This window comes from Aquarana catesbeiana, linkage group LG02 (assembly GCF_042186555.1).
Source record: "Aquarana catesbeiana isolate 2022-GZ linkage group LG02, ASM4218655v1, whole genome shotgun sequence".
Lineage (NCBI taxonomy): Eukaryota > Metazoa > Chordata > Amphibia > Anura > Ranidae > Aquarana > Aquarana catesbeiana.
In genome coordinates this window covers 86,466,640-86,490,790 of record NC_133325.1, presented here as the reverse complement: position 1 = coordinate 86,490,790, position 24,151 = coordinate 86,466,640, and the positions used below count along the sequence as shown (strand labels likewise).

General features: G+C 41.0%; 2 protein-coding genes across 3 annotated transcripts in view; both read right to left on the bottom strand.

Annotated features, from left to right (window-relative positions):
- Window positions 1–2,057, bottom strand: part of LOC141127013 (sarcolipin) — a 41,884-nt gene extending 39,827 nt beyond the window's left edge. The window contains exon 1 of one of the 2 annotated variants that reach the window (XM_073613135.1): window positions 1,910–2,057. The gene's annotated coding sequence lies outside the window, so the exon portion shown is untranslated. Of the gene's footprint in view, window positions 1–1,869 lie in introns of both variants that reach the window. The other variant, XM_073613136.1, reaches the window with a different exon arrangement.
- Window positions 2,058–10,347: 8,290 nt separating this feature from the next.
- On the bottom strand, window positions 10,348–17,707 carry SLN (sarcolipin). Its single transcript, XM_073613134.1, has 2 exons — window positions 17,553–17,707; window positions 10,348–10,956 (listed from the first exon to the last, which is right to left on the bottom strand). Exon 2 carries the CDS (start codon window positions 10,879–10,881, stop codon window positions 10,786–10,788), a length of 96 nt encoding a protein of 31 aa, XP_073469235.1. The 5' UTR covers window positions 10,882–10,956; window positions 17,553–17,707; the 3' UTR covers window positions 10,348–10,785.
- Between the last annotated feature and the right edge of the window lie 6,444 nt (window positions 17,708–24,151).

Below are 24,151 nucleotides of genomic sequence, written 5' to 3'. Positions count from 1 at the left end.
AGTGCAAATTTCTTTTCTACAACCGAAAGAAATTTGCATGATTCCCCATCAACACATACCGTGCTGACGGGGGAATCCCTCCTGCTGAGCAATTGTCTGCTCCCCGCAGGGGCAGGCGGGGGAAAGCCATCCCTGCTGGGACAAAACAGTGTTTAATGCTAGCGGCTATAAAAGAATCTGGCAGGCTGGTTGTACCCAAGTTGATCGATCGATCAACTTGGTGCATTCAGCCTGCTCATTCAGCAGGATTCGAACCTTGTATGGCCGGCCTAACTGAACAGTGCCACTGAGATCTTCATCTAGCAGAAGTTCTACTGTGAATTCTCATGCATTATTCATTAATGTAAGGAAAGAGCTCACCTGTCCACCCTCCCTTATCAGCTAGACTTGGCTCATCGCTTTTGGTGGAAACAGCGGTCACAATAACATAGCACAGGTGAGTGTTGTAATGGACAATGCAGTGCATGCAGCTAAATCCCTATGCACTTTCTGACTGCCAATCTATATTTAAGACCCATATATACCCCACGGTATGCAATGAAGGACTGAACACCTATCTTCATCACACTCTATAATAATTCTCTTTAATGAATGTGTCACTATCTTGTGGATGTGTTTCCCAATTGTTGATTTGCTCTGTATTTTAAAGAATTCACTTGGAGACCATGCCACCAACATAGCTTGTAAGAGCCCATGGAGACCTCCATGAGATATAAACCAATATGAAATTTGTCGTTTAAACAAGCATGCAAAACTGAGTACATGTTTTGGGTAGATCTGACTCTTCAGAATATGTGTGAGTTTTAAAATTCATGACATTCTATCTTACCTATTGAGTCACATTCAGATATTATATAGAGTACAAGGACTTATTTTTTGGGCAGTGTAATGAGCAACCAATCAGATTTCTATTCTGCTTAATATGGCTTTCAGAAAATAGAAGATAAATGAATGCCGATTTTGGGTTATTTTGGGTTTTTATCACACTTGGCGCATTATTTTATTTCATTTGTTAGAATGTTCATAGCATCAATATGCACGTTTTTTATCAGCAAGGTGTACATGGTGATGCACTGAGCAGACACCCCTAGCGCCAACCTGATCTAAGAAGAACGGGAGTGCTCAGGTAAAGCACATCCATTCAGAAACGCTCTATTCTTAACCTGAAAATGGCAACCAGGAGATATGTGTGTACTGTGAAGTGCTCAGAATGTCCAGAGACAAATTGTTGTTTCCCAATTCAACCACAATTGGCCAGCTTGGGGAAAAAACTCATGCCTATGGTATCCCTAACTGAATAAGGTAACAACATGAAAACCAACAACCAATCAGATTTTTTTTTTTTTTTTTTGCTGATCTGACTTTATTAACCTGTATACTTGTATCTTGCACAGACTTTTTAAATTAGTTTTTAGTAATGAAAGAATAGCACATTAAAAATGTACAATATTGATGATGAAGAACATCATGTGAAATGATGTATATTAACTATATTACATTTACTACATTTTAATTCTACCTGCTCAAATATTTCCAACTCGTCCCAGTTATGTTTATATTGACTTTTTTTGTTTTATTATAAGATCTATTGTTTTTAATGACTTTTATGTTTTTGTAAATTTTAGCCCAAACTTCAAATAATTTTGGCAAACTGTATAGATTGGAACGTGAATACAGTTTATCCTACAAAAAAGCAACAATTACGGTATATGGAAACTTTTTGCTGCAGGCCAAACTACAAATATATCGATGTCTGTTGATGTATCTTATTACTATGTCAAAGATGCTTTCGAGAGATAAAACATTTTTTTTTAACATCAACAGGTTAGTCACTCTATGTAAAGTACTTCCATGAAAGTTTAGAAATACCTGGAGGTCACTGTGAAGAAAAGGTAGTGGTGAGTTTTACCTGCAGTGTGCAATCCAACTCCAGGGAGCTCAGGACTCCTTGCTGTCTGTATTGTTCCTCTCCGTCCTCTGGAATTCTAATCCCCGTGTTAGGACTGAAATAGTTAGAGGGAGGAGTTGTGAGAATTTAATTGAGTGTGATGTCACAGGCAGAATATTAATATTAGAATGTGTTTGAACACAGTTGGCCCAGGAACAATTTGCAGCTAATGCCATGGTAATTTAGTGGTCCTGAACTTGACTTCAAATACTATTTTAATTGCCTGCAAGACAGCTGTCATTCCTAACTTCTTTAATTAGCAATACAAAGACAAATGACCTGATGACATGACACTGAATGGATGAATAACGTTCACAGAGTGGAGTTTTTTCTATGTTGCTCTGAACACACGTGGCATATATTGCAGCTGAACTGGGCTTCATGAATAATTGAAGGGATCAGTAGTCCAGACAGTAGTGATATTTTAGTTATAGATAAAGGCTGGCGGTGGGATAAGTCACCTGCTGACTTTTTGGACTTTCTTGGGACTCCATCCACAAGATCTCCATGTCATAGATTTTATGGATATTACTGCCCAGTACTTTTAATGTTGATCGATACACTATATTACCAAAAGTATTGGGACGCCTGCCTTTACACGCACACGAACCTTAATAGCATCCCAGTCTTATGCCCTGTACACACGGTTGGATTTTCCGATGGAAAATGTGTGATAGGACCTTGTTGTTGGAAATTCCGACCGTGTGTGGGCTCCATCACACATTTTCCATCGGAATTTCCACACAAAGTTTGAGAGCTTGCTATAAAATTTTCTGACAACAAAATCCGTTGTCGGAAATTCCGATCGTGTGTACAAAAATCCGATGCACAAAGTGCCACGCATGCTCAGAATAAATTAAGAGACGAAAGCTTTTGGCTACTGCCCCGTTTATAGTCCCGACGTACGTGTTTTACGTCACCGCGTTCAGACCGATCGGATTTTCCGACAACTTTGTGTGACCGTGTATATGCAGGACAAGTTTGAGCCAACATCCGTCGGAAAAAATCCATGGATTTTGTTGTCGGAATGTCCAACTAATGTCCGACCGTGTGTACGGGGCATTAGTCCATAGTGTTCAATATTGAGTTGGCCCACCCATTGCAGCTATAACAGCTTCAACTCTTCTGGGAAGGCTGTCCACAAGGTTTAGGAGTGTGTCTATGGGAATGTTTGACCATTCTTCCAGAAGTGCATTTGTGAGGTCAGACACTGATGTGGACGAGAAGTCTCCACTCTAATTCATCCCAAAGGTGTTCTATTGGGTTGAGGCCAGTCAAGTTCCTCCACCCCAAACTCGCTCATCCATGCCTCTATAGTTTTGCTCTGTGCACTGGTGCACAGTCTGCAGTCATTTTGGAACAGGAAAGGGTGGTCTCCAAACACTTCCCACAAAGTTGGGAGCATGAAATTGTCCAAAATGTCTTGGTATGCTGACACCTTGAGAGCTCCCTTCACTGGAGCTAAGGGGCCAAGCCCAACCCCTGAAAAACAACCCCAGACCATAATCTCCCCTCCTCTAAATGATTTGGACCAGTGCACAAAGCAAGGCCCATAAAGACATGGATGAGCAAGTTTAGGGTGCATGATCTTGACTGACCTCAACACCTTTGGGATGAATTCGAGCGGAGACTGGGAGCCAGGCCTTCTCGTCCACATCATTGCCTAACCTCACAAAAGAACTTCTGGAAGAATGGTCAAACATTCCCATAGACACACTCCTAAACCTTGTGGACAGCCTTCCCAGAAGAGTTGAAGCTGTTATAGCTGCAAAGTGTGGGCCAACACAATAATGAACCCTACGGACTAAGACTGGGATTCCATTAAAGTTAACGTGCGTGTAAAGGCAGGCGTCCCAATACTTTTGGTAATATAGTGTATAAGCCGGCAACTCGGTGGACTCAAACATTGAAAAACTTTACTGGCTATACAAGTACATCCAGTAAAACAATCTTAATGCGATTCGGCCACTGTGGCCTTACTAATAGCCTACTGATGCTATGAGTAAGGCCACAGCGGCTGAAACACGTTAGTATTGTTTTACTCGATGTACTTGTGTAGCCAATAAAGGTTTTCAACGTTGCTGGCTTATGTCATTAAAAGTATTGAGGGACTGCACATCCTAGCAACGAGCATCGGTCTTCAGCTTTGGATAACATCACCAGCAGTAGTGCTTGAGTATAGTGTTCAATGATATTGCTACCCAGTGCCCCCCTTGGAGTCTTTCTCCTACTGCCTCAACGCAAGGTGTCCCTAACCTTCCAGTTGCATTGTCTACAACATAAAATCTTTCATGGTGGTTGATACCTCACACTACTAGATTTACTGAGAGACATAAGAAATTGTGACATAAATGTATGTTTTGGATGGACTGTCATTTTAAAAAGGTACACTCCAGTCAATGACAGTTCTGCACCTAAAGGAGAAGTACAGCCAAAGCTGTATGTGGATATAATCTTATGGGAAGAAAATTGTTAAAATGAATGGTCTGGAAACAGAATCTCTTCAAACTACTACTGTGCTCTACTGCTGACTTGGGCTTAATTTTCTGGTCCAGGCAGAAAATATCAAAACCTGGAAGATGTTTCTGAAACATGATGAAAAGTCTGCTAAATGTGAATGCAATGGTCTGCATACACCCCAATGGCAAATCAAAATGGAAGCATAGCATTTTTTTAGTGACCATTCTTTTTAGTTATTATGGTAGTGTTTATTATTGCATTATTTTCATATAACTTTGCCATTTTTACAAGGTTGCTCATTTCTATTTTTCTAGTGAGACCATAGGGATTTGTGCATTTGACGCTATAATAAAAATATTAACTGCAGCGCCACCTGCTATACGTGTCATATTTTACGTTGATCACCTTAATACAATCAAAGTAAATAAATAAACAATAAATAAAATTACACAAAAGTCTCTTATGTTTTCCTTATTACATAAGACTCCCAGTCGTATTCATTGTTCACCACATGTGTAAGTTGTATTAGTCCTTCAAATTGTGCTCAGTGATCCCCACCACTTTTGTGCCTGCGTGCTCACCTCCAGGTGTGTCTTTCCCACTGGGGATCAACCTGGCTCACACTTTAATGTTGTCACGGGTGATATTCCTCCTCATTTGCTCCAAGAAGGTAATGTGTACATCATCAAGCACAAAAGAGGTGTGTGCTCCCTTTAAGCGTTCCACCTTATATCTTCCTCCACTCTGCAACTGAGTTCACAGGACCCCACAAAGTGTGATATAGCTTAAAACCGCTTTTAGGAAAATAAAATTGCACTTACATTAATACAGAATAGTTTAGCACTTCAAACTAACAGCAGGGCCACTTTGTTACTTCCGGCCTCAACTGTCAATCACAGCAGCCGGCTTTGCCCTACACGTGTCGGCCTAATCATGTGACTTCTTCAGGGTGGGCCAAGGGCAATAAGGCTGAATAGGAAAGGGCTAGATGATGCAGGACGTGCACCAGCCAGGAAATTAGGGCTCTATCTGAATTGCTTCAGCTCAGTGGCAGCTGGCGGCAAACAACCACTCCCCCAATCCGCCGGTCGGTCCTGCACTTACCCCCATCTAGGCAGCAGGCATCAGGCATGGGGCAGTGGACATCAGGCAGGGGGCAGCGAGCATCGGGCAGCGGCTCCTGTGTCCCTTTCCTCCATCACGGTGGCTGTGTGTCTCCTCCCCTTCTCCCATTTGTCCAACAGGATTTCCTATCCTTTCAGCCAATTGGGTGACGGGTCTCAGATCCGCCTCCTGATTGGCTGAGAGGAGGATCAGTGTTAGAATAGCGAATATTCATTCGCTATTCTAACCCACCTGGCTGGGCTGTGAGCGTATACTCTGCGCCCCGATTCCAGCCTATTTCGAAGCCAATTAGAGCCTTTTGCTCTAATCAGTGCTTCAAAAAAACACCCCCACCATTGTAATTCATGCGCCTGGCATCCTGCAAGGGGCTGGATGCATGGATAGGGAGGTGGCGGCATGGATGGGGGGGCGGCACCCGTGTGCCCTAAATTGACGGGGCGCCCCTGCTTCAGCTTCTAATGCAAACTGTGTGCAGTGAAATCAGACTAGGTATTTTCAGTATAGGAAAGGAGCTTATACAACTGTGCAAGATTAATGGTAAGGCTGGAGTTTTGCTTTAAGTCATTCAATGTAGCTGCACATTTTTTACTGCAGTGCAAAACATATCTTCTCTGAATCAAAGTAATCCACCTTCTCAAGTTTTAGAGTTGTGAGATATGGGATTTATATGATTGTGACATCAAAAGGAAAGTTGTTCGTCTAGGAAGTAGATGAATAACCATATATGAATAAAGTGCTCTGGTCTTCTAGGGATAAAAGAAAATAAAGGCTTCCCAGGGTAATGCTGGTCATACTCTATAATTTAGACAGTTCATTTGTTTTTCAGCCAGTTAATGAGCACAAAATCGATAATCGTTGGGACGTTTTTGAGCCGAAAAAACGAAGGACAAGTTTGGAAATCTTCTGCTGAACGAAGGATAAATTGAAAGGTTAATGTGTTTCCCATCCAAACTGTCTGCACTAGGTATATGTAAAAAAACAAACAAAAAATGCATTCATTTATGTCCACGGAACGATTTATTTATTCTTTTTTACATGAAGGCACTATCGTTTGCGCTCACGGCCAAATGTTCGTTTTTTCGAAAATGGGTTCAGGCGATTTTTCGTATAGCGTATGGCCAGAATAAGTTCTATGATCTCTTTCAGAGGTAATAATTGCCTACAAATGTTAAATATGACTTACTGCATGCTTTGTAGCATTAAAAACATTTGACATTAGATCTGCTTTACCAATTATGCTTTTGCTGGTGTTTGTAGTCCTAAGACGGAGAAGTGTTATAGTCTACAGTACTCTACTAAGAAAAAAAGTTGGTCTGTAGAGCATTTCTAGAACCAAATCACCATAAGTGGTTGGGAGGTAACACTTAACAACAGCACTAGAGCAAAGGGAAAACATAGGGTATATACTGCTCAGTCATTACTTTATGACAGATTAAGTGAATAACATTAATTATGTTGTCACAATGGCATCTAAATGGTGGTGGGATATATTAGGCAGCAAGTAAACATGTTGTCCCCAAAGTTGCCCCTGGTGTTGAATTGGCCTCCAAAATTCTTCAGATCTCAATCCAATCGAGCATCTGTGGGATGTGCTGGAAAAACAAGTCCGATCCATAGCTGTCCCACCTCACAACTTACAGGAATTAAAGGATCTGCTACTGACAGCTCGGTGCCAGATGCCACCTTGAGAGGTCTAATGGCATCCATGCCTCAACATGTTAGGGCTGTTTTGGAGGCAAAAGGGGAATCTACTCAATATTAGGTGGCTGATCCTTATTATCACTTATTTTTTGTAGCTCGAGTTCCCCGCCACGGTACAGGTTATTCAGCATTATCCTTGACATCTGCCATTTTAAAGAATGCATCTCATGTATTGGGTTAGCTTCCCTGACCAGCCCCTCACCAAAATCTGGCAACGCTGGATCAGGTCTTTAGGTCATTTTAGCAAGGACACACCCACAACCCATGTTCTCTAGAATGCAATACCCAACCTATTTCTTTTCTTGGAACTGAAGTTCTCTTTCATGTAAAGCTGGCATGACTACAGCAACAGATAAAAACTTCAAGACGCACTTGTGGTGTTCACCCATATTTCAAAACTCAACCAGAAAGTGGCTTGCTACACTCCTGGAAATTCTTCCATAAATTCTGAGAGTCTTGTATCTGTAAAGGGAACCTATCACCTCTTTACATATATAATTACTGGCAGCATAATATTTTGTAAAAGTCTTAGCCACGATGGTGTTTATTCTTTGGCTTCTGCAGGTGTAAAGTTGGTGCAATAATGATTGTGAATTCCCCTTTTTGGTGGCTGGGTTTTTTTTTTGGGAAATAGTATAAAACTCAGGTAAAGTAGGCCCTTATACTTTCTCCTAGGGTATTTCAGCATCGCTGGTTGGACCAGGTAGATGTCACATTGTCCCTTTCTGCAAGTGAGGTTACGATGAGTTTTGGCAAGCAAGAAAGCAAGTTCCATTTGGAAAAGTGGCAGCAGTGTTTTGGTGACTCATGATCATCAGTGTGATAAAGGCCTTAGTTTATCTTTTAATAGAACTTTTATAGATATAATTTAGGAAAAATATACTTTGTGAAAAATAAGCAAATCTTAGAAACTGCATAAATGCCCCCTATGCGTTCTAAAAATAATTCGCTTTTAAAATTCTATGCATTCTGAATACATTGAATACAAAACCTAAGTATGTGCATCCTTCTCATGTTTAGAAGGGAAATAATTCAACATACTTCACATGGAAAAGGTCACCACTTACTCACCACTCATTTTCTTCCACTGCCAGCCTCATGTCAAGAATCTGAGATTAGGTTTCCTAACAGCTGTTCATGTTCACCAAGGATTTGGATAATGCTAATTAACAAAGGTAGGCTGACAAAGAGACCAGTTTATTACCAGCATTTAAACTGTTGCTTTGATCCAGAGTGCCCAGCAGATAAAGTAAAACTACAAATTATGCATGTTCCACAGACTCCCATGTGACAGTGCTCAAGTGTGGCCATTGGCTGCTCAAAGTGCTGCATTGGTAGGAGCAGGGTCATGTTGCCCTGAACTACCATTTTTTCTCCCAGTTGGAGCCGTGAGCCAGGGTGTTGGGGGAGCATAGGTCAAGTTTGCTTACACACCTTTTACCTCGACCAGTCAATGCTGAGTGGTCAAGTATACAGTGGAGAAATATAAATTCCTCTTTTATATATCATTTTACTTTATTCACTTGTCCCGTGTTTATGTCTGTTGAGACTTGGCTGAGAATCTGTGTTGCGCTTGTAATGTCTTCCTATGAGCACTTCTTTATCATTCACATCCCTGCCATTATTATACACATAACTCATTGAGACAAAAGGAGTGCCAACAATCTTTTGACTACCATGTTCCCCGATCTTTTACATGTCTTGATCAGGACCTGGCCCCTCTATAGACATGTCTTGATTGGTCAACTAAAGTAAGGAAACGAGTTACAGTAGCCTCTATTTTCCACTGAATGTCTGGGGCTCCCATAGGTCTCCTCTGTGGATAGAAGCCCTGATGGATCACCTTCTTTGGAGCCATTTGCATTATAACAGGCAGCACATACAATATGGATACCTGGACCCCTAGTAATTGAGTTCCTTGTTTGTGTTTACAGTCACAGAAAGTTATGGTAAAGATACAGCCATGTTGGTCAAACAGACTCCCGGTCCTTCAAGATAGTTATAGTTGGGATTTTTTTTATCACAATGTGTAAAGTGTCTAAAAAGTATTAGATCACCTCCATTTTATTTATGCAGGCCAAGAAGTTTACCTTAGACATCCTGTACCCAGGGGTTCTAGCTATTAATGAAGGATTCTTGAGTATATGTGGTAAAAACTCTCAATGGATACATGTTGATTTCTACAGTAATGTGGAGCAACATAATGCATTTACTAACATGACCCCTTATTGCCAGAACTGTTTTGTTATCCACCCAAAAACGGTAGTAGAAGCACTGTAGTTAGAATTTGTATCATGTTTTTATTGTTGTCTGTTTTACCATTAGTGAGATCCACCCTCTGAGTTTGTCCTAGTGACTGTCATCACTGATACAGAGAGCTGTGGGAAATCCATAATCTTACAGTTGTCATTGGTTTAGCGGCTGAGGGGAAATCTTTCAGCTGGGGCATCTGTTCCATTGACAACCATCTAATAGGGGAATTCCCAACACTTTGCAAAAGTTTACTCTTACCTGCTGTTGTATCTTCAGTACAGTAAAAATAAGAAAATCCCTCCAGTAGGACATAAAAAGCTATTTAAAAAACAAAAAATCTATCAGGAGTGTTTACCATTGCCTTTTCTTTTCAAAACGAAGAAAATTATGTCTAGAAATACACTTTAAAGTGGATCTTCACTCTCCTCATGAAGTCCTCCTCTCCATCCCTCCTCCACTAGGCAAATGGTGTGCAGTCCCCTGTTGCTTCCTGGGATATGTGATGTGCATATCCCAAGAGACACTGAGAGCATTTATTCCAATCATTAAAGGAGAAGGAGGAGGGGGCGGGCCTAGCAGTGATCCTGAACCCGGAGGAGCCAGTAGCCTCCTAATGATCTCACAGGAGACAATGGTGGCACAGGGCCCAAGCAGTGGCTGCAGAGAAGATGATCTCAGCAAGACAACACTGGATCCACTGGGTGGGTGAGTATCTGGACTGTGTAGAACCCATCACCAGGAAAGCAGGGAATAAAAATAAATAAATAAATGGGGTGAGGGTGACGTTTCTCTTCAAGCTCCCATGACTTCTGGGAAGTAGGTCATGCCGTCGTAATCCTAAATTACAAACAACACATGAGTCGTTTCAACTTTTCAGTTTATTCAGTTGAAAACGTGTTGTGTCCCAGTGTATATTTTATTATGGGGGCTCAAAGAAAAGAGCTGATAAGATGGTGTTCATATTATTGACTTGGGGAGAAAGAAGCATGGTACATCAGAGCTTCATAGGCTTTTCACAACATTCAAATGCATCAGTTGATTGACTTTTGGACAGTGTTTATCTTCTAGAAGCTAAATGTTGTGCACGAGGGTAGAACTCTCTTTTGGTTCCAGTAGATGAGGTCGCAGTTGATCGGGGAATTGAATGTACAGATGTCACGTACAAACTATACGAATGCCGTTGACTTGTGCACACAGCCCTTTCAGTGCAGAGGAAGACTGGTGAAAAAATGCTCTTCGGCACTGAAGGGGCTGGAAATGTAGACTTAGGTGCATCTAAGAATCATCATGTAGTCCATTTACTCTATGTAAGACTTGACAAGAAGCCACATCAACATTACAGTGATCAACACGATCATGAAGTTAAGGAACAGCTCTTGTGTAGATCGCTCCATCTTCTCTGAGTGTGCAGGGGTTGGTGGACCAAGAGGAAGCCCGTAAACTTGCAACAAAATCCTCACAAGGTGAGTCTGTGGAGAAAGCACATATACAACACCATTATAAATAATGTGCATTTTGTTTTTCCTTGCAAGCATGTAAGGTACTCACAAAGGTTATTCATTTTTATCTTGTTATTTTTTCTTTAAAAATCACATAGATAATCTATAATTTTTCCTGGGATACAGTTATGTTCTTGAGGTCGGTCATACTTGCTTAATATGTATGCGAGTTTATTTGGGTTTCACGGACATTCACTATATATATATATAGAGAGTTGGCAGCATATGCACAAATGGTTAAACCCAGCTTGGTTACAGAACATAACTCTTACACAACTTCTGTATGCAATTATTACATAAGGCAAATAGCAAACTGCAAGGAACTGTAAATTATAGCAAAACAATTTTGAACAGAAATAAGTTGAGGATCCATACACCATAGAGGAAGAACCAGTAGACCTATCTGTTTATCAGTCACATGCTACCTACTTATAGGAACACTATAAAGACATCAGTTGAGATTACAGTCCCCAACCAAGTAGATGACAGCTACAGCTGAAAAACTAGATTTATAATTCCAGTTAAAGCCCAACTATCCCCCCACCCTCCTTCCCTCCAGGTTGGACATGTGTCACACAGAGCCCTCTTCAGATCTTCTCTTCTCCCAGTGGTGGGCAGTTCTTGGTGATGCATACAGCAGTGCTGACATGATGATATCAGGGCAGCTCTCTGTGGCACAGTTCATACCAGAGCGTGGTGCTAGAAACCCGTGTTTCGTGCTCATTTCCAGCACCACGTTCAAAATGCACTGCAGTTGCGATCTGCAGCGGGTGTCAATGTTAAGTTAATGACACCCCAAATGCAGATCGCAAACGCAGTGCAATTTCCTGCACTGGAATGCAAGGTACAAGAATTTCTATACGATCTGGTTGCTCTGCATTTTTTAAAGTAGTACACAACTTTTTTGTTGCTGTCTGGTGCAATTCAGCCATTAGGTTCATGTGAATAGCACAGGAACCTAATTCCTGTGTGATTCCTGGTATGAACTGGCCCTGTATCAGTACACTGATGGTGGTGACACACCCCCAAGGGGATGAACCTCAGCACTCACAGTAGGTCCTCAACCTTCTGCATTAAATCGGCATCATTCAATCCACAAGACCAAGTATATCTTGTGACAGAAAGCAATTCCTGTGGGGGACAGAGCCGAAGAGAAGGAAATCTTTGCAGCTTTTTGTTTTTTTAAACCTCCAAAGAAAATGTAGCCTGGTGTCAGGCTTTAAATGAAATAATTGAACGTATGCCCTTTCCCTTTTGGTTTGGGGCCATGATCAACTGCCCTGCTTCCCTCCTGTAAATGGAACATATTTTTGGATACTATTTGGATGTAAGTGGAAGAGTAAAGCACAATCACAGTGCTTCATTACCAGTCAGAAAGCACAGCCTATACATTTAACAAGCAATTATGACTGCCCTCATACATTGTAACAATAAAAAGCATGAATAGATTAAAACACTACAGCTACATATATTTGACAAATTTCATATGAAAATTAATACAACATCTCATGACTTCCGATGATGAGTGACACATTTGTTCTAAGGCCAGAACCTGCAAAAGGTTGAGCAAATATTTAGCAGTTGTGATTATACTGTACTAGGAAATGCTAATATTAACACGTAATGTGACCTCTGGAAATTCCTGTGTGCTCCACCAAGTCACTTGCTATGTGATGCAGTCCTAAGACTCATCCTGCATTAGATAGCACACTTGTTGAGTTAGTAAGAGGCAAGGAGAGATTCATTATAAAGCTTCCATATCCATGTAAAGGATCTTTATACAACCAACGGGGTTGATTTGCTAAAGGCAAATAGGCCATCACTTTGTAAATTTGCACTTTGTGGTGAAATTTCACTTAGCAAACAATACCCAATCAAATGCAAGGGGGGAAAAAAACAGCATTTTTGTTTGCATATGATTATGAGATAGAACTCAGCAGAGCTTCACCTCATTCACTAAGCTCTGGCGATATTTATCTTGCAAAGTGTAGTCTCCCTTGCAGAATGCACAGCCTATTTTCCTTTAGTAAAACTCAAATGTGTCCAGTTAGATTTGTTTCATTTCTGTGTCTCCTCTTTACTACAGAAAATTCATATAGACACATGATCCTTCCATTTTGTTGTCAACAAGCAGAAAATTAATATTTTCTACTGGGGATAACAAATGAGATAGCTGTGCTTCATTGTCATACAAAATCAGAAATCTATATTAGTTTTGTTAAAGCCTGACCAGGGGCTCCAGGGTTTATTGTCTGCTGTGATCTCCAGATTACATAGTTACACAGTTAGTCTGGATGAAAAAAGTCCATCTAGTTCAACCAATAAGATGTAATAGAGGAGGGCTACCTTTCCTGCCTCTCTCTCTGGATGTATGCTTGTTATGTTCCTATAAATTCCAGTTAATCCAGTAATATAAGTCATTGTCCCTCGACTGGACTTTACTCAGGGAATCACCCCAGGGAGAGGGACCAGGAGGATATAGCTCACAACAGATCCATGGCCATCAAATGGGATATCTCCCTGCTGTGATCATGCATAGCAGTGGAAGATGCTCCAGGAAACCAAACAAAAACTAAACAAATATTTGTAGAGTTCCACTTTACTAGGTTTATTTTATTTTACATTTAGACTCCTTCACACCTCTCTGTTGGCTACATACGACAGCTGTGAGCAAGGCTTTTAAGCCGGAACACGTGAGCCCCTGTATGTTTTTACTCACTTTATTTATGCACCAATAAAGAAGCAACAAGGTTGTTTGAAGTTGCTGGCTCTATTCTTTGTATTTATGTCTGTACCGGTGTGAGAGAGAGCATCAGAGCCAGAGCACCCACTGTGGATTTTGTCACAAGCCTGCAAAGGACCTACACTGATTTTGAGCGTTGCATTATCTGCTTTTATAGTTATATAGCTAGTCCAGTTGAAAAAAGCCACAAGTCCATCTAGTTCAACCAATAAAATGAAGAAAAAAATAAAATAAACAATCCTATATACACAATCCAATACGCATAGTTTATCCAGAGGAAGGCAAAAAAAAAAAAACTAGCAAAGTATGATCTAAGTTGCTCCAGCAGGGGAAAAAATTCCTTCCTGATCCCCCAAGAATCACCACTAACAACCCTAGACCATTCAGAGTATTAATCATTAACCACTTCTCTCTGAATTCGGTCTTTGAGACAGTTTTCTATCCATTTACAAACCGATTTTTCCAACCATGTAGACTTTACCTTACTCATTAACCATGTGTGGGGAACTGTGTCAAACGCTTTTGCAAGATCCAAGTATACCACGTCCACAGCCACCCCTCTGTCCAAGGTTTTACTTACCTCCTCATAAATTAAATCAGATTTGTTCGACAACTTCTGTCTTTCACGAATCCATGCTGTTTGTTGCCTAAAATATTTTTTTCCAGCAAGAACTTATCTATGTGGTCTTTTATTAAACGCTCCAGTATCTTCCCGACTATAGAGGTTAAACTAACAGGTCTATAGTTACTTAGTAAAGACTTTGACCCCTTTTAAAATATAGGCACCACATTGGCCTTACATCAATCCAGTGGTACTATTCCAGTCATTAAAGAGTCCCTAAAAATTAAGTACAATGTCTTTGAAATGACAAAGCTCAATTATTTTAGGATCCGTGGGTGGATGCTATCTGGTCCTGATGCTTTATCCACCTTTATTCTGTCTAAACATTCCTGGACCATATCAATTTTGAGCCATTGTGGATCATTTGGGGCTGTGTCACTACCACCCCCATTATGGACATGAGCTCCCCTATGCTCCTTTATATACACAGAGCTGAAGAAAGTATTTGATACATTTGCCTTCTCTTTTTCCCCAGTCACCTACTCCAGAATATTTTGTACAGGGCCTACATGCTCAGACCTGACCTTTTTACTATTAATATATTTGAATAATTATTATCACCGTCCCAGGCCTTGCAACCATTTCTATCTGTGCAAGGAGCTGAGTCTCCACCTCCTCATTAACACTGGGTGGCCTATAACAAACTCCAATGATTACCTTTTTAGTAAGCACACCCATGTATAGTTCCACCCATAATGCTTCAGCCTCATCATACTCTCCATCAACTAAGTCCTTTTTCACACTCGCTTTGAGATCACTTCTCACATAGAGACAAACACCACCACCTTTCCTTTTTACTTTATCTTTCAGAAAGAGAGCATAAGCAAGTATATTAATAGTCCAGTCATGTAAAGAATAAAGCCAAAATTCAGCAATAACAATACAATCATAGTTTTCCCTTGTGCACCAGAGCTTCCAACTCACTTATTTTGCTTGACAGACTTCTGGCATTGGTGAACAAACACTTGATGAACAACCACCTTTTGCACACATATTTTTTATTTTAGTACAAATAGTACCATTTCCAATGGTTGTTTGTAACATGGGAATCTTCTTATCATCTGCCATAACCCTCCCCCCCATCTTTCCCCATTCCACCCACCAATAGGGACTGACTCCTGTCTTACCTGTCTGCCCCATTATAATTAATTCTCCCTCCCCCCTCAATCCTAGCTTGCAGTGCATTTCTCATGTACATTAACAAGTGGTATTTTTTTGGTATTATCCTTGTATTAAGGCAGCGCATTCATTTTGAATGGGCTGGCAATGCCCCACAATGCCTGAAAAAATTGATATTTCACCTCTCATTGCTGCAAGGCAAAGGTGTAAAATCAGTCTACAAGACAGAACAAAATTCACATCTGTGTATGCAGGGTTGGCAATGGCACTAAAGTTTACCAATTACAAAAAGTAAATATAGCATTCAGTGGAAAATGTTTCCCTGGTAATCAAATGTTCTCAACATTTCTGCTTCCTTTTTAAGCTTTGCTATTTTTTCTTCTGTTACAGCTGGACTCGAGACAAATGTTTCTCAAGACATAGAACTCTATAAGGTAATGTGCTGTGTTGTAAATGTTTAATTGCTTTTACATAACATCCATGGGCATATACTATGTCAGTTATATTTGATTACAAGTAGATCATGTGTAAATATAATTCGGCAAAAAATAGTAAATATGCACACTATACATTCTATTGTTGGGTTTGCCCCCTCGATCAATCAAATCAATTGCAGTTAAAGCCATCTTGGGACTGCAATGTGCTTCACCAATTTGGCTCATAACACACCCCTTGTGCTGCACAGTAAAAAGGAAACAGTATGCATTGTATATGTAACAATATAATACTGATGTAGCCATTTAAACATATGAATATAAATAATCTATATGTTTTTAATGAATACCACGATATTGTATTTAAAATGAGGACATTCACATATTTATCTAAATTGTAAATTCCCTATAGTGAAAGTACAACCTATTATAGGGAAATGAGCAGAACGTCTGCTGCTAAGCCACACCCACCTGTCACATACACCTTTCAAATAAGCCACACTCCCCATGCTTTGTAAAGGTTATTTATTTGTCTTTAATAATTCCAATGAATGAGAGTATTATGAATCATAGTATTTTCTAACCTCTTCATTCCCATGAATATTTTAAATTTCCACTGGGCAACCAATTGGTGCTTAGCTGGTATTTTGATTGAACCTCACATACCTATGTTTCATTTTTCCTGAACTCATACTTAGTATACCATCATACTGGAACCCTAAAGATATATTATCACCATTATTACACAGTAGAAAGAATGGAACCTCCAAAACCCAAAAAGTTGGTTCAAGGATCTTCTTTGCTGGCCTAACCCAAGAGTTCTTAAATTGGTCTAAAAGCTTCAATATATGGGACTAGAAAAATACTTTTCCAGGTATAATTGTTGACCATTTTCTTCTACAGCCACTAGGATTCTGTTAAGCAGTCTAATATAAAGAGACGTAGTATAAGGAACGCAAAGTGCACTTGTAAATGACTTTTTATGTCACTAGACACATTGACCAGTATTTAGCATGCTCTTTCAGTAGAATGACAGTGTGTATAGGGTTGGGTTGCTAACATAACACACGACCCTCCTCATTTCTCAGCACAAACTTGAAACCAGATAAAGTAGATTACTTAAAGCTCACCAGTTAATCCATCAAAATGTTTTTGGGCAGACACAGGCAGAATGAAACTTTGTGCAGATAGTGTCCCGAAGGAGGATTGAATCGTTTATCTGGGCATCAAGGGGACATGCTTATTATTTCAACATTTTTCATGCACTGTACCCTAAGTTATAGAAAGATCTAGACAAAAAAATGTCCTTAGTATTCCATGCATAAGAATACCTATATTTTATAATGTATATCATAATGTTAAACTTCAGGTACAGAAAGTCTTAAAGACAGATTTAATTTTAGCAGTAACGTGCACTTGAAAAGCAGAAGTTGCATGCCAACCTTTTATAGCCTCTTAGATCCTTGTGCTTGCCATTCAGGCACAGATGCTTGACAGCTGAAGGAAATGTTGTAACTAAAGGCTGATTACGGACTGTAAAGTTTAACATACTGTCCATGTTACATAATAAAAAAATATCCGGAATAGAAAACTTTGCTAAGTATTACAAAGATGAGACAAATTATTGGCTCTAATAGAAGAAAGTTACCTTATCTAATTGCTCAGAATTTTCTAGCAATAGATGTTATCAATTCCTGTTTGACTTGACTCTTCCCACCTCCTTGAGCAATGTGATTCCCGACTGTCTGTGTGGGGACTAAAGTAGCCAGAGGGTGGGGAGCACCAAGTTGACTGGCAGAGTTTCTGATGAGGTCATGCTTGCTGTAATATATAAGGCACGAACTGCATCCAGATAGCCCTTCTCATTTGACATTATAGAAAAAATATATTTTTAAACAAGTTAGTTTTATCATTTAGTCCAGTACACAACTACCCAGTACAATCCAATAATTGAATTGTTTGTAGACTGGGCATTACTGGCTCATTACATCTAATGCCCCTGTCCATGTTACTGTCTGCCCAGGCGGTACCCTTACCAAGTCGTTAAACCCTGGCCAAGCTGCCTATAAATAAGCAGCTAATTCCACAACCGCCCACCTACGTCACTTTCAATACTGTAGGTCCCTCTATTCTTTCTGACACACAATTAAAGCACTGCCCTTGACGGAGCCAATAATTGTGGCCTTTTAAAATCCTCCCTCCTGCTGTGTACAATTGGCCTCCCATGTAGGAGTAGGTTAGGGATCATTGCCAAATGTTCATTAGTAAACTGATATTATTCCATGATAACATGAGTTCTATTTATTCTGGAGGACACAATCCTGAAAATATCCATAGCTCACCTCCTTTATTTATTTATTTATTTTTAAAGAAGAATTGTATCAATCAGTTAAATATTTAACTGTGAATCGAGATTATACTAGGTTAGTAACAAGTGGAGTACTGTGCCTAGTTACTTGGCTCGCAGTAAAAGGATGAAGCACCCAGACTAATAAATCAGTACTGAGTAGGATCTAGAAAGTTGAAGAACATGGTGATTGTTTAAAGAACAGCAGTCTGCAGCTAAGGAGATATACTGGCAGGTGTTCCTCTAATGAATTTTCAGTGAAACCATATCTACGTCTAGATGTCATAGGTTGTCCTACAGTCATGAGTGGAGAATTCAGTGGAGGAAGCTTGACTGTGTCTGGTCTTGATCTAGACGCTGCAATGGTAACTTTGAATAGGAGGCTGCCTGGAATTTTGTGTCAGTTATGATTTCAGACATTTCTCTGGCCAATCCTATGATTGAGGATGGTGGTGCTGGTGAGGCAACTCCCAATAGAAATGCCCTAGTCAATCTGATTGCTGAAGAAAATGTCAACATATGCTATATGGCCAGCATACATAACAGCTATTAGAAAAGAAAACACCAAGGGCAAGAAACAAGGCACAAAGGTTTCTCCCATGCTTTTGCTTTCCTTTCCCTTACCTCCACTGTGGTCCAATTAGGCAGCCTGCATTTTGCAAACATTCATACCTCTTAATTGTCCCAGCTTCCTGTGAATATAGACTATGTCCTGCTGTCAGACGGGTGCAAAATTTCCTTTGCTGCTCTGTCAGGTGGGGTGATCTTCTGCCTTAACATGAACACAATAGTACCTGCCAGAGGTAGACAGCAGTACAGGGCCCAGGGCATGGATAGATAAAAAAAATTTACTGAACACCAGCAACCCCCACTGATTACTAATGACCCCCATTGACACTAATGTACCCTATCCTACCCTCATCAAGCACTAGTGACCCATGCCCCCCCCCCCTCCCACCAGCCACCAATTCCAGCAATTTTACTCCCATTGACCACGGACAGCTTTTTGTCCATATTGTGTTTTAAAGATGATACTTTTAGTTTATGTGTGTCTGCAAAACTCTTACTTGTGGTACAGTGGTGTGGTTAAGGAGAATTGTGTGGGTACAAGGACTGTGACAGATCTCGGATACCCCGGGCTGGGCACCTCCACCAGACCTGTGTCTCTTGTTCTCCAAACGCACCCGCAGCCATCAGACTCACCATAACCAGCCCTTAACCCCCCAATCACGAGGCAAACCACACAGGTGTTGAGGGTTAAACATGCAGAGCATAAACTGTTTATTAAGTATAAAATGTACACTTTTAAACACAGTTAGGGACACTTAGCCTTGTCATAGAGGGGGTAGGGGAACAAGGAAGAACCAATGGAAACTCGACACTTGTACATTCAAACAGAAACTACAGTTGAAACAGATAAAGGAATTATAATACGCAGTCTGCCCCTCCTTACACATCCCCCACTGGGATGTGTCTCCACACCTTTTGTCTACGTGCCATGACCTAACATAATTAAACACAATAACAAGAAGGGGAGGATGGGGAAAAGGGATGCAACGTATATGGAGACACCATTACATTATCCCAATGCCATTTTGTCCCCAAGTCTCTCGTTCTCTGCTGGGCCATAGTCTGTGGGTAGGAGGCAAGCCCACAGCCCCCTCCAAAACACACAGTGACAGTGGGTTCTGTCATAAGGACTATGGCATATATGTAAAGTGTATACTGCTAATAGGCATTGACTATATATAACTATGCCTCAGCAGCTCTGAGAGGCCACAGTTGATGAGGCAGAGGTAGCTGAGCAAGTGATCTGAGAGACTCCAGAGAGGCAGTCCTAACCATGAACAGTGTAACCAAAACTATTACATTTGCTAGAAATCAAGCAGTGGGGCAACAAAGCGTAACAATTCCTCATACAATAACCGAAAATGTGGATGAAGAATCTGATAGGAATAGAAATCCCTGACTTAAGTGGAGAAAAGCCTAAAAGTAGGCCTCATGTAAACCTCATCCAGGTACTGGAAGTTTATAACTGGGTAGAGGCGCAGAGCAGGATCCAGTGGTTGCCCCTTAATAGAGCCAATATGGCTATGTTGGTATATCCGTCCTAGAGAAAGATTAAAGCTATTACTGGAAACCAACAAAAGGAAGTTCCACAGGAAGAACCGACTATCGCCTTTTTTTACAGTCAGTCATGTCAGAACCATTATGTTCTAGTCATAGTGGACCACTTTACCAGATTTGCGGCAGCAGTATGACGTGCAATCAGACTGCCAAGACTGTCACCCAGAAGTGGTCTGGTAATACAATCATACAGTGCCATCTTCCACAGGCTTCTCCCCTACTATGTTATGTTTGGCTCTCAGAGAGTTCACAGACCTAAAGTATGGGCCACAGTGTCTACAGAAAACTTGAACACATTCTAATTCCCTGGATTCAGGAGTGGAAATGATGCCTGTCTGAAGTCCAGAAATCTTGTCTTGGGTGGTACAAGGAGAATTTGACCTTCAACCTGGGGACAGAGTGCTAGTGTGCAGCAGCAAGGAAAATTGCAAACGCCGAGGGAAGAAATCCTTGGAGTTATCTTACAATAAGCTTCTTTCAGGTGTGCCAGTCTATGATATACAGAGAGAAGGAACCCACAAAAAACTGTTCAGTGATGACTGCCTCATTCTCCTCTTCTGTTATCACTTATGACGCGTACACACGAGCGGATTTCTCGTCAGAAAAAGATATGACGACTTTTCCGATGGGATTCCGCTCAAGTTTGCCTTGTATACACACGGTCAAGCAAAAGTTTGCTGAAATTACGACCGTCAAGAACGCAGTGACATACAACACTACGACGAGCCGAGAAAATGAAGTTCAATGCTTCCGAGCATGCGTCGAATTGTTTCCGAGCATATGTAGGGAGCATTTTAGGACAGGAACTTTTCCCGACCGAAAAATTGAGAACATGCCCTCAACCTTTTGCTGGCTGGAATTCGGCCAGCAAAAGTCCGATGGAGCATACACACGGCCGCATTTTCTGACGAAAAACTCTCACCGTTTTTTTGCAGGCCGAAATTCCGATAATGTGTACACGGCTTAAGACATCCAGAGGAAGCAATGAACCCTGAAAATATTACATAGCCCAATGGTCACCGAGTTTAGGTCCATGCTCGTGTTATGGAGCCGTCTGCATTCCCTTACACTGACACTTCTGAAGATGGAACCCAGACTCAACCTATAAGGGAGACCTTACTTCAAGAGACCCCCTGTATTCTTTATGCAAGATTAATTTAAATGGTCTACAATCTTGCCTGGGACATCAAGTTCAAGTAGGTTGGGGTGTAGCAGAGTGCCTATTTACTCACCATGCTCAGATGCAAGTGAAGGCCACTTTAACCCCCTTTTCCACAGTCATCTGGTTTACTGATCATACCCAGGGAAGATACGTTTCTCTGCTTCCCTCTTTCAACAGCTCAGAGCGGTCACACCCGATAAGCCAGACATAACTGGGCAAGTGATCTGCAGCCAGATGGGAGGCGCCCTCCACTGTCAGAACTGGCTTGTGGGCAGTTGAGCCAGAGCGTAATAGCACACAGGCACAGCTTCTCCAGAAGACCCAGCTACTGTGGGGAGCACATCCCAGATTGCTACCAGGGTACTGCTACTCCAGTGGGGTGGCAGTTCATCCTCAGGCCTTGGCTCCCTCCAGCTGTTCAGCTGTGTTACCAGTGTAGCGTCCTGCTCTAGGCTGGATACATTTATTTGCTAGGACCTTTCCCTAAACCTGGGGAAACCTATTATTTTAATTAAAGCTCCAGATATAAAAACATTGAAAATGACTTTTTAATTTACATGAACATGTAACGTTTATAGAAGGTTTTAGCTACTTAATTTACAGTACATATACTTTTAGGAAAACCAGTGTTGAGAAAACATGTAGCCTACCTTCGCTGAAATGCTCATTTTCTGGCTGTTAATTTGAAGCTTAATTTGAAGGTCTTTAAAGCTAAACTCAAGTAATTATTTGCATTGCACACTTTGGTCCAGCATGGCACAATGTAAATATGCAGTACTCACATCTGATGTAATGCTGCTGAAGCTGGAAACCATTGTAATCGCGATTTTTTGGGTACTGCTGAGGTTATGTGTAAGTGGCTACCCACTACACACAGACCACAAAGTGACAATTCATTCACATCACCAGAGAGCAATGTGTTGCATTGTGCTGCTGTGCAGTGACATGCGGTGTCATCCTGTGTGCTGTGTTTCTGCATTTTATCACAGCTCACTGCACCACACCCCTGAGCTGAGTTGCAGTGCAATTGGGGCACACAGAAAACCAATGTTTTTTATGTGTCACTGCTGTGTGAACAGCCCCTAATGGTCAGTTCCAGTGCTTAGGTGTAATGCCTATTTAACTGTACTGGCACATGCTATAGATTTGGTATGGGATATTTTGGTCTATATTTAGACAAGGAGACAAATGCTGATTAAAGATAACTTTTCCCTGTCTATCCGAGAAAAGCCTGTTTTCTTTTCTCACCGCCTGTACACAGCCCAATCACAAAATACATTAGTATACCAGCACCTGTTGCTGTCATCAATTCTTAATATAGACCCGCCAGCTTCTCCAGTGACTGTCTAAGTAATTTTAGCGATAACATTTACAGAGATTAAGAGTTTGCTGTATTTTCTTCTTATAACTTTAATTTGTAACTTGCTGTGAAAGTGCTAGCAATTATCTCTGTAGGGTCAGAAGACAAAAGCTTCTCAGAAGAGCCTTGAAAGGTTCCATCTGGCATTCCACCTGCTAGTAGAAGAACCATACAGTCTACTCTCAGCATGTACAGTACTTCCTTGGCATGCAGCAACATCAAATATAATTTAGCGTGCTGAAACCAATCCTAATTTTATTTATGTTCAGATTCTGGATGGCAAGTGTAATCTCAACATTGTTATGAAAGAAAAACTCTTTTAATTACACTGTACAGTATACTGCATATTGCAAAGGTTGTTGTTTTTTTTTTTTTAGCAAACTCTAGTGTACATCCTATGAGATTAGTATGGAATAGTAGGGATCTCAGCAAATAATCCACGCTGAGAGGTTTGTTTATGGGTTTCTTTGTCCAATTATATTCATGACGATATGAACAGAAAGGTGTTTCCTCACAAAGGTACAGCAAACAGAACAATATGACCTCCTGGTCAGCAGATCCACAAATTTCTCTGGCCCCACACAGCCACTGTTAACACTATCCTCCCTTAAAACCTCCTGTGGCTTCCCGACCCTCTTTTCCTGGCCAGGCTCCAGGGCACTAACTAGAAATCTGGCTGCCTGTTGAAGCTTCTGTCTCCCTCTGGAGAACTTTTATCTTACAAAGCACCAGAGTTTGGTGAAACATGGTGGATCTTTAGAAACAGGAACATTTTCTACCAAGCTTTGGAATACAGAAATTGGGACTACCACAGTTACAGACTGTTAGGGTTGCTTAAAGTTATATTAAAGGCGATTTGTTTATTTTTAAAAATAATAAACATGTTATACTTACCTGCTCTGCGCAATGGTTTTGCAGAGAACAGCCTCGATCCTCCTCTTGTCGGGTCCCCCAGTGGCGCCCCTGGCCTTGCCTCTTCTCAGAGTGCCCCCATAGCAAGCTGCTTGCTATGGGGGCACTCATGTGTGCTCACTCACAAGCCCTACGTCACAGACCACGTGACTTTCTCATGGATATCCTTGAGAAAGTCACGTGGTCTGTAATGTAACGCGTGGGAGGAGCCAGTGACGCAAACTGCTGCTACGGCTGAATAGTATGACAGCAGCGGCTCTCTGAAAGAGCTTTGTTCACAGCGGCTGATTGTAACCTTTGTGCCGAACGTAGACCGGGCTTTGTGAGTGCGTCATTATG

What these genes read in the sequence shown, in the direction of transcription:
- SLN (XM_073613134.1), bottom strand. Translation starts at nt 10,881, where the DNA reads ATGGAGCGATCTACACAAGAGCTGTTCCTTAACTTCATGATCGTGTTG.